Source organism: Phacochoerus africanus, chromosome 4 (assembly GCF_016906955.1).
Source record: "Phacochoerus africanus isolate WHEZ1 chromosome 4, ROS_Pafr_v1, whole genome shotgun sequence".
Taxonomy (NCBI): domain Eukaryota; kingdom Metazoa; phylum Chordata; class Mammalia; order Artiodactyla; family Suidae; genus Phacochoerus; species Phacochoerus africanus.
In genome coordinates this window covers 38,595,250-38,610,789 of record NC_062547.1, presented here as the reverse complement: position 1 = coordinate 38,610,789, position 15,540 = coordinate 38,595,250, and the positions used below count along the sequence as shown (strand labels likewise).

At 35.0% G+C, this 15,540-nt stretch overlaps 1 protein-coding gene across 1 annotated transcript in view; it reads left to right on the top strand.

The window, feature by feature from the left end:
* Positions 1–13,966, top strand: part of SLC17A6 (solute carrier family 17 member 6) — a 38,857-nt gene extending 24,891 nt beyond the window's left edge. The window contains exons 5-12 of the mRNA XM_047774275.1: positions 207–294; positions 804–890; positions 3,438–3,580; positions 6,578–6,727; positions 9,898–10,030; positions 10,441–10,551; positions 11,015–11,142; positions 11,835–13,966. Coding sequence (XP_047630231.1) covers positions 207–294; positions 804–890; positions 3,438–3,580; positions 6,578–6,727; positions 9,898–10,030; positions 10,441–10,551; positions 11,015–11,142; positions 11,835–12,170 — 1,176 coding nt within the window. The 3' untranslated portion in view covers positions 12,171–13,966. The remainder of the gene's footprint in view (positions 1–206; positions 295–803; positions 891–3,437; positions 3,581–6,577; positions 6,728–9,897; positions 10,031–10,440; positions 10,552–11,014; positions 11,143–11,834) is intronic.
* Positions 13,967–15,540: the final 1,574 nt, after the last annotated feature.

The following is a 15,540-nucleotide window of genomic DNA, read 5'->3' as shown; positions in this document are numbered from 1 at the left end:
TGTGACTAAAAAGAGGACATGGATTACCTGGTCTGGGCTGAAAGTTTTTAAATAGAATTTCAGAGAGTCAGCAAAGAAAGACCTATGAGTAGCAACTTTCCCTGATATCTTGCACCCACTCAAGGAAACAGTATCAGAGAAGAGAATGGGCTTATTTTCCAATGATCCTGGATCTAAATGATGATACATATCTTCCCCCATCACAGGGTGTCACCTACCCAGCATGTCATGGGATATGGAGCAAATGGGCTCCTCCACTAGAGAGGAGTCGATTGGCAACCACCTCCTTTTGTGGTGAGTGTTACATGCAGATACAGTTATGGTGGGTAAAAGCTTAGGAACAACTTACAAGTTGGTAAAGCTCACCTGTGAAACCATTCGTGGAGTGTCTGTATGTGTACATGAGGAAAGGTTTTTGACCCACCATTTCAATTTCTGTACTTATTATTGGCCTCCTCAAATCCTCTATTTCTTCCTGCATTTTGTATTTTTCTAGGAGTTTATTCATTTCACCTGGGTTTTCAGATATATTCATGAATGATTTTTATTATAGTCTTTTCAATTTTTTTTCTTATAGTATTGTTTTTATATTTCTCCCTTGGGTAAGTAGGTTATATTAACTTGTGTAGTCTTAGACTCATGGCTAAGTCTGTAGACATATGTGTTTGGATGTGCATGGGTGTGAACACACATAAAAGCAAGTGTACACGTGTGTTTGTGTGAGCCAACCAAGGAACATGAGAAGAAGTCAAGAATTGCTATTGATTTCACTTAGCTTTCTCCCATTTTCTCTTCTACTTTAGGTTCCTATGCTGGAGCTGTGATTGCAATGCCTTTAGCTGGCATTCTTGTACAGTATACAGGCTGGTCTTCAGTGTTCTATGTGTATGGTATGTTGCATTTCTGTATAATAGAGTTGAAAGAAATGTGCATAAACTAAAACAATTTGATAAATAAGTGAACATATTTCTGTGTTTACTCACTGTTTTTTTAATTAAGAATCCTTTTCTTATATTCTCAGAAGATCAAGGAAAATGTTCCTATCTCTGTGATTTTCCTTGTTATTTATTATTTTAAAAAGCAACCACATTGCTGATGGAAACTTTGTAATGTATGGTATAAGTTGTCCTTGATTATAAAAATAAATTACTTCTTGATGGAAAGCTGATTAGGAAGAAGAAGCTGGGTGGCCACGTCTCTTTTTTGGCTACTTCTTTCTTGGTCATCTTCCTGATCCTGCCTCCTCAAAACTGAATAGGAGTAGAAAAGTGAAAGATGATATTAGGGCTGAAAGGTGATATTAGCGTTAATGCAGCAGCAGCAGCAGCAGCACATTTTAGTCCACAATTCCGCAGAATTCAAGATTAATCCCACAAGTGGAAATAAAAATGACAAGAAATCCAAAGTCCAAACTCCCTTTCTGTTCACTTTCTAACCAGAAGCTGGAAGTTTGCTACTTGAAAGTACACTACCATCTCTAAGACACTTTTTTTTTTTTAAATAAAGAAGAAAGAAGAAATCTAAGAGATCTGGATTCCAACTGATGTTGTCACTGATTAATACCATTTTTGGACATGGGAAGGAGTATCTGAAAGAGTTATGTGGCAGAGCAGAACAGTCTTTGGCTGCTTCCAAATTTGCTATGATCCATTCTTATTATTTTTTTTTTTTTTTTGTCTTTTGTCGTTTTCGGGCCGCACCCTCGGAACATGGAGTTTCCCAGGCTAGGGGTCGAAATGGAACCGTAGTCACTGGCCTACGCCACAGCCACAGCGACCCAAGCCACGTCTGTAACCTACACCACAGCTCACAGCAACGCTGGATCCTTAACCCACTGAGTGAGGCCAGGGATCGAACCCGCAACCTCATGGTTCCTAGTTGGATTCATTTCCACTGTGCCATGACGGGAACTCCCATTCTCATTTTTGAAATATTCTCGTCAAAGCACATTCTTATATTTGCAGAACGTTATTAATGTACTTTATGATCTTAGCTCAAAAGCCAGAATAGGTTTTGGATTCACAAATGCTGTTTGCAATAATCTTATAAAAACAGAATTATCTCATTTTGTAGTAGAGAACTTCAGGGATTCAGTTAATGATTAGAAGAAGTAACTAGTGAGAGACATAGTGAGGATATGATTCTGGGAGAGAATGATTCTGGCATATTCCACAACCACTACACTGTACCAAATTTTCACATACCATCTGGCCCAAAATTGTGTTGGCTGTCATGTTCAGTGACAAAAAAGGCACAGCACATCAGAAGTTATAGTATTAAGGAACACTTCTTAGAAACTGAATAAGCAAACAGAAAAACAAAAAATCAAAACAGTATTATAGAGATCAGGGGCATTTTAGATTGTTACCCAGGAGGAAAATGCAAGAGTATGAGGCAAAAATGAAATGGCCAGTTGCTGGGAAACCAGAATGAATTCTGTGAAATTCTTTCTATTATTAAGCCTTCAGAATTATATTGCACAACAAGGGCATATTTTAATGGTGAGAGTGCTAAATAAAAGGATAAGGAATAAACTTGCAAATAGTTTATTATACTGGAGTTCATAACTTTCATCTACCCACACAATGATCAATAGTATGTGCTGTTGCGTACAGTCACATAAAGTGTTAAATGTTACCACATTAATTACAGAAGACCATCTTTCCTGTACAAAAGCCATTCAGGCTAAAATAATCTTCTGGGTTTTATTTAATAATCTGTTTATTAGATCCAGAAGTGCTAACAAGAGAGGGAACACAAACATTTCTTTTCCCTAGAACTGCAACCATTTTCATGTATTTAAGACAGACAGAAATAAAAGGATTCACCCCTAGCAAATTTCTTTGAAGACAGGAATTTTGTCTTGTACATCATATTTCTCTCACTCAGCTGAGGGCCTGGAACAGTAACACTACTTAGTAAATGTTGGATATATGGACATGTTCCACAACTATCCCATTCAATAATTATTTATTGTGAGTTTCATGTGCAACAACATTTTTTACTAGTGACAAAGAGTAGTTCCCACCGTGGCACAGTGTGTTAAGGATCCGGCATTGTCTCTGAGCAGCTCAGGTTGCTACTGAGGCATGGTTTCGATCCCTGGCTGGCTGATGCAGTGGGTTACAGATCTGGTGTTACCACAACTGTGATGTAAGTCACAGCTGTGGGTCAGATTCAATCCCTGGCCTGGAACCGTGCCCAAAAAAATATAGTGACAAAGAGATAAAACTACAGGACCAGAATTCAGGATGCTTAAAGTCTAGTAACAAAAGACAAGTAAAGATAGCTAGATTCATTTGAAGTAATATTAGCTCAAATTCGCATTCTATATTATGTCACAAGATTACTATAGTTTTATTCCAGCAAGTGACTGTTAACTGGAAGTATTTATGATGGCTTTCCTTGACTTCCTCCTTTTGAACTCTTGCTTTCAGGAAGCTTTGGAATGATCTGGTACATGTTTTGGCTTTTGGTGTCTTACGAGAGTCCTGCAAAGCATCCTACTATTACAGATGAAGAACGTAGGTACATAGAAGAAAGCATTGGAGAGAGTGCAAATCTTTTAGGTGCAATGGAAGTAAGAACTTTATTATGGTGTATATTCCTTATTCTTGTTCCTCATCTCACCTCCCTTCACCAACCAGATTATTTTATGATTCCCTATTCAACAAAACTAATCTGGTATCGATCATGATTATTTTCTTTACACCATGCATATTCCCTGACTTATAAATGACTGCTATTTCTTCCATCTATGAATTCTTTTTTTTCTTTTCTTAAGCATCTTTAAGTTTTACCTGGATTATAGCTATGATTGTAAACCTCAGCAAGGTTTTAAAAGCAGTTCATTATGGCTTATAATTGAAACAAATTCAACCAATATTTTAAAATTTAGATTATGGGAAGTGTCAAATCACTTAAAATAGTTATGAAAAGGGCTATTGTTTGTTTATTAAATATTCCTTTTCTTTTTAGCTGTGTCTAAAGGCATGTGGAAGTTCCCGGGTCAGGGATCAAACCCATGCCACAGCAGTGACCCAGTCTACTGCAGTGGCAATGCCCAGATCTTTAGCCTGCTGTATGACAAGGGAACTCCTGTTTATTGAATATTCTGAATCTAAGTTTTATACATGTATATTTCTATGTGATTTAGTAAATTCTAAAGCATTAGGATGCCAACCATAGGTAGCTAACCTGAAAAATAATCTTATATAATACAATATAATTCTTTTATTGGTAAAAATGTTACCATTTTTAGGATTATTATGTGAAAAGCAAGTATTATAAAGGCAATGATGCGAAGTCTTTTTCTGATTATGATTTAGTTTCTTCGGCAGGACTTGCTTATGAAGAGAGAAATGCAATTCTATATCAATAATGCAAATATTTTAATATGTCATAAGCAGTAATTAAAGAATAGCCATCTGATACTATGAAATATAAAACAAAACTGTTAGGCACAAGTAATATATTTAGACAGGTTCAGTAATTTAGCATCTAATCAGTAACTCAATTTTCTTTTTTTTTTTTTTTTTGTCTTTTGTTGTTGTTGTTGTTGCTATTTCTTGGGCGGCTCCTGTGGCATATGGAGGTTCCCAGGCTAGGGGTTGAATCAGAGCTGTAGCTACCAGCCTACGCCAGAGCCACAGCAACGCGGGATCCGAGCCGCGTCTGCAACCTACACCACAGCTCACTGCAACGCCGGATCGTTAACCCACTGAGCAAGGGCAGGGACCGAACCCGCAACCTCATGGTTCCTAGTCGGATTCGTCAACCACTGCGCCATGACGGGAACTCCTTAATTTTCTTATGTTAAGATTTAGAAGTTACTATGTGCTGGCTGAGGACCAATGCCCCTTTTGCATTATTTTTCTCCTCTGTCTTTTAGAGGCTTCTTTTCCAACTTTAATTGTATTTTATTCCAGCTCTGATTCTTTACTTCATTTGTTAGGGAGACCTGTCTTTGACATTTCATCCTACGTAAAAAGTCGATCACCCATTGTCGTTGAGGGTATCTTGGCCTTAAATGAATAAGAAAAATACCATATTGGGTATCATTCAGAAGTTAAACTAGTACTTAGAAAAAAATCTTACATTATAGCTGTTCCATTAGCTAAATAGACTGGCATTAGAACTTTCTATTTTCCTTCTGCAAATGGACTGATAATTTCTAATGGTAGCTACCAAAGAAACAAGTAGTGATAAATGGGGGTGAGGTGGATGTTGGCAGTAAGGTCTGGTGCCCACCGACTCCAGTTGCTCTGAACAAAATCTAAATATAGGGTGATCTATGGTGAGTTAAGTACTTAGCTTTAATTTTCAGTAAAAATAATCTGATCAGTCCATGTCTTCATTGGTTTAATATACTATTTACCAGTTCTTGAGAGATTGTATGTTAAAGTCAAGCACAAATTTTTTTAAAACAATAAAAAAATTCAGTGTAAGTGAAAACCACTTTCTGGAAATGACCCAAAAAAAGAATAATTTGTTGGTTGATAAAACAATAGATAAGCTCAAATTCCCCACTTCCTATAATGTATTCTTTTTCTAAACACAGTATTTTTCTTCTTGTTGATGCCTTTATATTTTTCTGTAGCTTCAAGTAAATTGAAAAACAAGATCAAGTAGGAATAGCCCTTGCACTTTAGTTATTTTGGACTTTTTATTGTGATCAGGTTCAATATGCAGCAGGAAGAATATTGGGCTTTTTTTTTTTAATTATCTTTGAAATAGGTATGTTTATCTGGTGGCAATTTTCCAGAACATATCAGAAAAAATTAAACTTGCACTTTTGAATCTGTCAGTGATGCTGTCACTAGAAACTTTTATTTAAAGTCACAATACTCACTATATATTATTAGAACAGATTCTTGTTTTTTGACTTGTTCCTCATGATCACCCCAATCCGTTTTCCTATTGCGTTGCTTTAAAGTCATCTGTAAAATATTTCATTAGGTTCACAATCAATGGTAACAATTATGAAGGTCTACCTCCAGGAATAATTACTAAATCTGTATGAAAAATACTTGCCACTTCTTTTGCTAATTTGACCAGGTGAAGAATCACAAGCTAGCATTAAACAACGTTGTATCAGGCTATTGTTTCTTCACCAAACAGTATTTCTTACTCAAAATCAAGGATTCAGAAAGTGCTTGGAATTATGAGAGATATTTTAAGGTCTAAAAATTTTAATTTTTTTGTTTTGTTTTTGGCATCCCTGGGTGGGCCCTAAAAATTTTATTTTTGATCTGCCACTGCCAAAACAAAACAATCTTGAACTGGGATCTACGCTTTTAGAATTACTTTTCTATAAATATAGAATCTTGTATATTTCTAAAACTGATACAGTTTATCAGAAGGAGAGACTAATATCTTTTTTTTTTCCTCTGCCAACAATTATGGAATCATACAGCTAAGGTTAAATTGGACTGTTGCAGTTCACAATTCACTATGCCCTGCCTCCTACTCATGCTCCAACATACACACATCTTGAAAATACAAAGTATCTATTATTCCCATTTAAGTTAGAACATATTTTAAATGGACAAAATGGCTCTCTTTTTTGGGATTTCAGAAATTCAAGACACCATGGAGGAAGTTTTTTACATCTATGCCAGTCTATGCAATCATTGTTGCAAACTTCTGCAGAAGCTGGACTTTTTACTTATTGCTTATTAGTCAACCAGCATATTTTGAGGAAGTCTTTGGATTTGAAATCAGCAAGGTATGTAAAAATTATACTTCTTTAATTGAAGAGTTATTTTTGTATTTAAGTGACTATTAACCTGCTTTGCCAAGACAGGGTTTTTTCTTCTAAATTTTGTGAGTTATTTATTCATTCAACAAATAACTTCTCGGAAACAAAGATTAAGTAAGGTGTTTGAGTGCTTACTGTCTTCAAATGCCTGCTAGAAATTGCTCTACAGGAAAAAAAAAAAAAGAAAAGAAAAAGAAAGTCCTAATCTCTCCCCTCATGGAGCTTACATCTTGGTTGGGGTGGGCAGCAAAGTAGCCTTTTCCCTTAAAAGAAACATAACTCCCTTTAAGTTTCAGGTCAGAGAAAATACAACAGTGAATAAAATGGTATTTGATTAAAATGGAATTGTATCTATATAATTATCAATCTAACTCTTCTTCAGTGCTCTCAGAAATCTATCTGGCTAAAAGATTTGAAGAGAGCAAGAATATCTGAAAACATCCTTTTAGGTTGTCGATCCAATTTATTCATTTAGCAAGCATTTGTTGTTCATGGTATGGAATGCTTTATGTGTTAGATTCAGAAATAAAAACATGGTTCTTCTCAAGAGTTCACAGCTTGGTGTGTCGACAAAAACAATACATCACCACTTATAGCACAGCATGTACAATGCTACACTTATTTGTAGCTATGAAAATATAATCATTTTGAGGTTTTCTATAAGGATAAAATTAACATAAAAATACTGCTTTATATTTATATAAGGGTTTGAAGTTTATAAGGTCCTTTCATATTCATGAACAACCTTGTTTGGTTGACCAGCTGGATGACTATCATCATTTCTGTTGAAATGATGGAGAAACAGAAACTAGGGAAGGTATTTAAATTGCCTAAGGCCAACCTGGTAATAGATGACAGAATCACGTTTAAGCCCATATCCTTTCATTTATGTTTCAGTTTCCTTTACTATGCTATTCAAATTCAAGTAAACCGTAATTCATTTAAGCTTTTGGCAAGCATTTGTTGAGTGCCTTCTCTGTGCCAAGCCCTTTTCTGAGTCCTGAATACATTTGTCTGCACTGGCCATGGACTTGCCATTTCTCTTCATGTATTACATAAATCCAGCTGGGCGCGCTATTCATATTATGTCTCTACTTGAAAGACTATCTGGGGCCTGGAACTGAAGAAAACCTGAGTTTAGGAGTAGCTATTCTAAGAGCTCTTTTGTAATCCTTGTTTCTAAGGAAACTGTTTCCTCCATTCCTGAGAAGAATGGCTGCTTTAGACAGGGCTCTTCTCTCTGGAGCTGATCAAACATTTCAGGGTAGCCTTTGGGAGCCCTGAGAGGTGTTATACTTCTCAACAAAGGCTGCTGGAGGTGTGAGTCCATTTTCATAATCTAGGACAAATGTGACACTGAGAGGCTATTAATAAAGTCAGGTTCCATGGGGAGAGAGTGAAGGAGCCAACTGATGTTAATGAAACTGTGTGGTCATTCAGGCCCTGTAGCTCCAATTAATTGAAAAATGCTTGAGTCAAAGCAATGGTATTTTGCAAAAACTAAATATAATAACCAGATATGCTGATTTGATTCACTTACTATATTTTTACCTAAAATTTTGGATCAATTCTACACACACAGATTGGCCTGAAAATCTTGATTATACTGGTTTAAAAAAAATTACTGACTTAATGTGAAAAATGTGAAAAGGAGGTGATGAAGAAGATAAACCATGGGCTTTGGGACCAGGCTGACATAGTCCCCAGTCCAAGCTCTATAGAATACTTTGATATGTAAACTTGTGCCTATTTTTGAATAACTGCTGTCCTCAGTTTTTTATCTGTAAATAATGGTATAATACCATCTTTCAGAAGTGCAGCAAAATTTAAGTGAACTAAAATATTTACATGGAAGATGGTTCTTACCAACCTTAAACTGATTATCCCACAGACAAAACCACAAATGCAATGTCTTAGTTTATATATATATATGATATATATGACATAGTTTTATATATATAAAACTAAGGTATAGTTTTATGTATATAACTAAGATATAGTTTATATATATTATATATACATATATCATCAACCCCTTTTGATGACATAACTCTTCTAAGTCACACTTTCTTTGTTAATGCAATGAAAATAATATGAAAAGTTTTCATTAGGAGGGAAAAATAGAATTAAATTTCTTGGGTATTTAAGCTATTTTAGAGTCATTTACTATCTCAATAATCAATAAAGATCTCAAGTCCATGGTCGTGACAGCACAGTATACAGCACTGTAAAATAAAAGAGTCTCTTCTCAAACTTTCAATACTCTAGTCTGCAAAGACATATTTACACAGGTAATAAACATTTATCTAGTACATACCATTTGCTAGGAATTGTACTTCAAAGTATAGTTAGTAAAAATCTTGTCTACATGTTTATCTATGCAGTATTAACAAAGTCCATATATGTGTTAATACACAATTAAAATGCATTTTATTCATAATTTCTGCCACCATAATTATTGATCAGAAAAAGGTGTGTTGAATTGACTCTGGCAGGTTTTGGATTGGACCACTTAGTATGAAAAAAGTGTAGAAACTATATACAACAGTATGATAATGTGACCAAATATTGATATATGACATGGAAAATTCCTAAAATTGAGAATTAATCTGCATTTTCTGGGCTTTTAATCTATAGAAACTAAATATAAAACTCATAAAAGATACATAGTTAAAATGCAGTTAAGATTTTAGCCTTATTATGCATTAAAGATGAATTTTAAATTAGTCTCTTCAAAATTTGTCTGATGTTATTTCTCTTCTCTTTGATTCTGTCTCCTTTTTTTCCCCCTCTCTCAACTAATGATGAATTTTTTCAAACATATATAAGACTATAAAATGGACATATAAATGTGAATCACTCTATAACTGTCAGGATTGTTTGTTCATGAAACTCAAAATTTACTGACTCATTACAGAAAAAAGTATTATCTCCTAGAAGAAAAAAAGGAATCAAAGTAAATTTACTTAACTTTCCTCATTTATTCTGTGGAGGTTATTGGTTATTCTGGGAATGAGTAAGTGGTCATTTGGAGACAGTATTGTTTCCTTCCTTTGTCTAAAAGAGCTTATTAGGCCATTAAATTACCCACATTACTTATGGTCACGAATATTTCTCCCTGTTTTGTTTTTCATCAGGTTGGCATGCTGTCTGCCGTGCCACACTTGGTAATGACGATCATTGTGCCTATTGGAGGTCAGATTGCAGATTTTCTAAGAAGCAAGCAAATTCTTTCAACTACGACAGTAAGAAAGATCATGAATTGTGGGGGTAAGTATATAAGTGATATAAGAACATGTTTTTAGTTCAGAGTTCTTTTATGACATAATTGAGTTACTTTTTCTATGAGTATCAAATATGCTGTTAAAATTGTACCCTTTCTGTTCATTCATAATCATTCTCCCATCTTCAAATTTTCATAACTCCCAGTTTTTAATGATTTCATAACTAATTTTACTCTTCCCACCATTGAAACCTAGGGTTGTTTTTGATGTTTTTATTAAAACACAAGGAAGTCTTCAGTAATCTTTGTGCATAAATTATTACTGTAAACATGTTTGAGCTAGATTCCCCAAAGTAGTTTGCTAGATCAAATAAGTGTGAGTGTTTTTTAACAGTTTTGACTCATGGGAAAGATCTACATACATTTCTGAAGTGTTTTCATGTATTCGTTTCTGAAGGTTTTGGCATGGAAGCAACACTTCTTCTAGTTGTTGGTTATTCTCATACTAGAGGGGTAGCCATCTCGTTCTTGGTACTTGCTGTAGGATTCAGCGGATTTGCTATTTCTGGTAAGATACTTTTTTTTAAAAAAAATGTACTTATTCTGATTTTTGCCAGTGATAAAAATCAAATCTTCTGCTTTCCTCTTTAACATGTTGACTATTGAGAAAGTTTACTTAACATGTTTCTACTATAAAACAAAAATGATAAAACATTTAGAAACCTTTATTTGGACTTGTTACTACTCATGGCCCACTTTCTCCCTGCTTACCTTTCCTCTTTCCTCTTTTTTTTTTAAGCAAACATCTCCTCCTCACTGTGGAGTGAATATCGCATCTTAAGTATTGGATACGAAATCATGCCTGCTTCCATTCTTATTATGTCTTGAGCTAAATAATCAAAAGTGGTTATTAAGCATGTGCTGTGAACTAATACCTAAGGAGGGCAGTCACTGTGATAGAGGATGTTCTATCTTCACCTCCTTTTTAGAGGTTTGGGGTTCTCTGAGTCAAATTGTGTGTGTATTTTCAGGTTTCAATGTTAATCACTTGGATATTGCTCCAAGATATGCCAGTATCTTAATGGGCATTTCCAATGGTGTTGGCACATTGTCAGGAATGGTTTGCCCTATTATTGTTGGTGCAATGACAAAGAATAAGGTAAGATGGAGCAAAAGAAATGCTTATTTGTAGAAAACCCCTTCTCGTGGTTGGGAAAGACATTAATATGTTTTCATTGGCATTCTCTTTGTGGAACAGACACCACACCTCTGAGTATGAGAAATAAAGGAGGCTTAGGAGAGAATCTCTTTCTAAGAACTCTGAGAGTTCCCTCTTTCCCAACCAAGAAGTATTATGCTTTTCAAAACCTTTTAATAGTTCTGGTATCTTTGGTGCGCCAAAACAGCACACCTAGCTCATTGAGGCAAGCGATAGTCTTCTGAGCTTTATTTGTAAACCTCAGTAATTGATGGCAGAATATTGTTATCAGCTATTTGCCTTTATATGTAGAGCTTCTAAACTATGGTTTACCCAAGGAAAGTAAACAAAAGAAGTGGGACAGAAAACATAAGACACTCAATGGCAATTAAAAGAGAGATTATGCATGTTTTAAAAAATTAGCAGACCATAGATATATTTGAAGTTTATTTCAGAATTTTAGACTAAAAGTGTTTAAATAATGAAAGTCGCAGTCTTCTAGAACATTTCTATCACAGTATTTGCTTTATGTAATTAGGGTTTCCCCTGAAGATAGCATTTTATTAAAAGCTTGATGGAACATTCAAATAATATGTTAGGCTTTTCAGATGTGGAGGGTTTGTTCTCACAGTGCCACTTTTTTGTCACTGCAGTCACGTGAAGAATGGCAGTATGTCTTCCTGATTGCTGCCCTAGTCCACTATGGTGGAGTTATATTTTATGCAATATTCGCCTCAGGAGAGAAACAACCCTGGGCAGACCCTGAGGAAACAAGTGAAGAAAAATGTGGATTTATCCACGAAGATGAGCTTGATGAGGAAACAGGGGACATTACTCAAAATTATATAAATTATGGTACCACCAAATCTTACGGTGCCACAACACAGGCCAATGGAGGTTGGCCCAATGGTTGGGAAAAGAAAGAGGAATTTGTACAAGAAGAAGCACAAGACTCATATACTTACAAGGACCGAAATGATTATTCATAACGAAGCTAACTGCTGGATTTATTTTTAGTGTTTGTGATTAAATTGTGATTGCACAAAAATTAAAAAAAATGTGCTGTAAACATGTAAACATATCAACCAGGCAAGTCTTGCTGTAAAAATGAAATCAAAACAAACTCATGAATTTACCTTCAAGTGCAATCTGTAGAACTTGTGAAATTCCATCATTTCCATTCAGGTTATCCATTCTTGCATTTGTGATTTAAAGGTTGACTGGTCAAAATTGTAGAAGTAAGTAGTTACTCATTGGATTTGTATGAGCTAAAACTCATTACCATTTAAAAAAAGCACAACTAAAACAGTTGGCACATCCCATTGCACAAAGGTTAGGAAGCCAAAGCTCCTTGATCATGCAAAATGCACTTATATATTTGTTACACTGTATTGCAAGATACCTGCAGAAATCCTGTTTAAAAAAAGTAAAGTCATTTTGGCTGCATCAGGTGTTGGCAACACTTATTGACTATAAATCATGGAGTTGGGATATCTCTCATGCAGAGAAGAATGCTGTGGGCTAGCAACTAGCAAGGAGTACTAAATAATTATTGTTATTACATAATGTAGAATATTTTGTTGGTTCTCAAGAGAAATATCTTGCAGTGTTTTCTATGAAATGCTTGGGCACAAACACTTATCTGTGACAAAGAACTTGTAAAGTGAGGGGTATGCTTCATGTTCTTCCATTCATTTACCTGACAGTATAAAACACTTCACATTTCAATAAAATCTGACTTTTCATGTAGCATATAACATAACTTTTTTGCAAAAAATAAATAGACTTCAGTGTATTTTTATTACAACTTTGTACTGGTTGTAACATGCATTAGGAAAAAAAAAGATGCATACACCACAAAGAATCTAATAAGAAACCTACGATGAAGATAGAGCCCTTAAAATGCAATATTAACAACAAAAGAAATAGAAATGATATAGATACCTTTCTTCCTTAATAATTAAATATATATGAAACTTGTGCCACAGAGCTATATGTAATATGAAAAGATAAATTTAATAGAGATATTGTAAGTAGATGATTTTATGACTTACTTAAAGTCCCGTTAAAATAATTGTCTTAAATATATAGGACAATAAATTATATTAAAATTATATCTATATCTATCTATCTATATATATATATATATATCTGTATATCTTATACATATCCATACACTGGTACATAATAAACAATCTTCACAAAAAACCAAAAACAGCATACACCTAATGTTGGGTTAGGGAACTGCAATTTCTACTTTCATAGAGTCCTAGAATTTTAGATGGGGCAGAGGCATTTTGCTTGTCATTTCTTAATAAATCTCAACAGGAATTGCAACATTTGTGTACCGAGCAATAAGTGCAATGCATAAAATTTCCTGTCTGTATATTATCTTCATTTTGCTTGTGGTAGCTGTTTGGGTGGTTGGAATGAATTTTTTTCTTTTAAAAAAGTTAACATCAGACCTCTTTATAATGTTCTAAAATGACGATAATGCATTTCCCCATTCAACTTAAAATATTATTGGTGTGTTTGTCTATTCTGGATATTTGATCCGTTCATTGTATTGTGCTAGTGACTGGAGGCCCTTGCTACTACAAATATGAAACATAAAGTTTGTTTTAAAAATGCAAACCATTTTTGACCTTAAGATAATAAAAATATCTTTCGCTTTGCATCTCGAAGTGATGTAATGTGATCATAGCTTTTGTTGTATTGAATGAAAAGATGAGGACTATCATTTTGTTGCTGCAAAAAAAGTGTTAATAAAATACTCTATCCTTTTGCAAAAAATGAGTACATTAATTTGAGTTTGTTTTATTTTTTGTTTGTAGCTATGATGTGAATTTGGCTTGTGTGTGCCCCAATGAAATTAAATCTAGGCTCAAGAATATAAAAAGGCTGAAGAATCTAGGCTTCAGCCTTTTTAGTTACTTGAGGTTTAATGGAAACACATGGCATTCTTTAGATTGTGTAGGATGTGATTCCACAAAGAGAAATAGGTCTCATCAAGAAATAGGTCTCTGAGGAGTTCCCGTCGTGGCTCAGTAGTTAACAAATCCGACTGGGAGCCATGAGGTTGCGGGTTCGATCCCTGGTCTTGCTCAGTGGGTTAAGGATCTGGCATTGCCGCGAGCTGTGGTGTAGATCACAGATGAAGCTTGGATCCTGCATTGCTGTGGCTCTGAGTAGGCCAGTGGCTACAGCTCCAATTCGACTCCTAGCCTGGGCACCTCCATATGCTTCAGGAGTGGCCCAAGAAATGGCAAAAAGACAAAAAAAAAGAAATAAGCCTCTGAGTCAAACTCTCTTTCAGTGACAGTCTTCTCACAATCTGTGCTAAGCTTAAGAAAAATTTAGGAAAAATCTCAAAACTTGTCAGGTCAATGATACTATCTCATTTTGATTGTACATGTATCTTGTGCTGGAACTGTCCTAACCACTTATATGGAGTATCTTATGTAATGGCACAAGGACCTCCAAAGTAGGTACTCTTTTTATTCCCACATTTCAAATGAAGCACAGAAAGCTAACTTTCCTAAGGTGAAATTACGTCATGACATTTTAGTATAATGTGTCAGCCAAACCAGCAACTAGTGACCAAGATTTATCAGGGAAAACAATGGAATGACTATGTCACTGGAAAGATGATAATTTACTGTGATCCCCTCTTTTGCAGATGTGTGGAAAGGAAAGACTGTAATTACATAGTACTGGTGACTGACACTTGGAGAATTCATTACTCAAAGGGGCCTATGGGATGATTTAGTTGACATCTCTTATTTAACAAATGAGCACACTGCAGGTCAATAAGGGAAACTGATTTGATCAAGAGGACACAGAGGGTATTATGGATTTGCAAAGAAGTTGCTCTGATTAGCTATGCTTTTACTTTTATTTTTTAAATCAGGTTTTTATTTAAAGAATTAATTAAATAGTATTTATTGGTTCAACCTTTATCCACCATTCACATAATCTCAGAATGGGAGGTGAAGGAATCCATTTTCTCTTCCTATAATCCTCTGCATAAAGAAACAATGCCCAGAGACCCAGTCTAATTTTTAAGGAGGCCACATGCCATCTTTGCATAACTTGATGGCAAGAATGAAAATGTCTTAATCTAACACTCTATAATTTTCCTAATTCCACAGTGCAAAAGTTTACAGTTCCTATCAGAAAATTGTTCTAATGATGTATCTAAATATTACCACTGGCCATACTTATTTGCTCTGATCTCAATCTTGCAAAGTCATCTTCCCCTTCATTTTCCTCCTCCATGCCCACTCCCATCTCTACAGCTATATGTATCTAGTATTTTGCAGTTGGCAAAATGCTTTCCCATGCATTCCGTCATTCTGT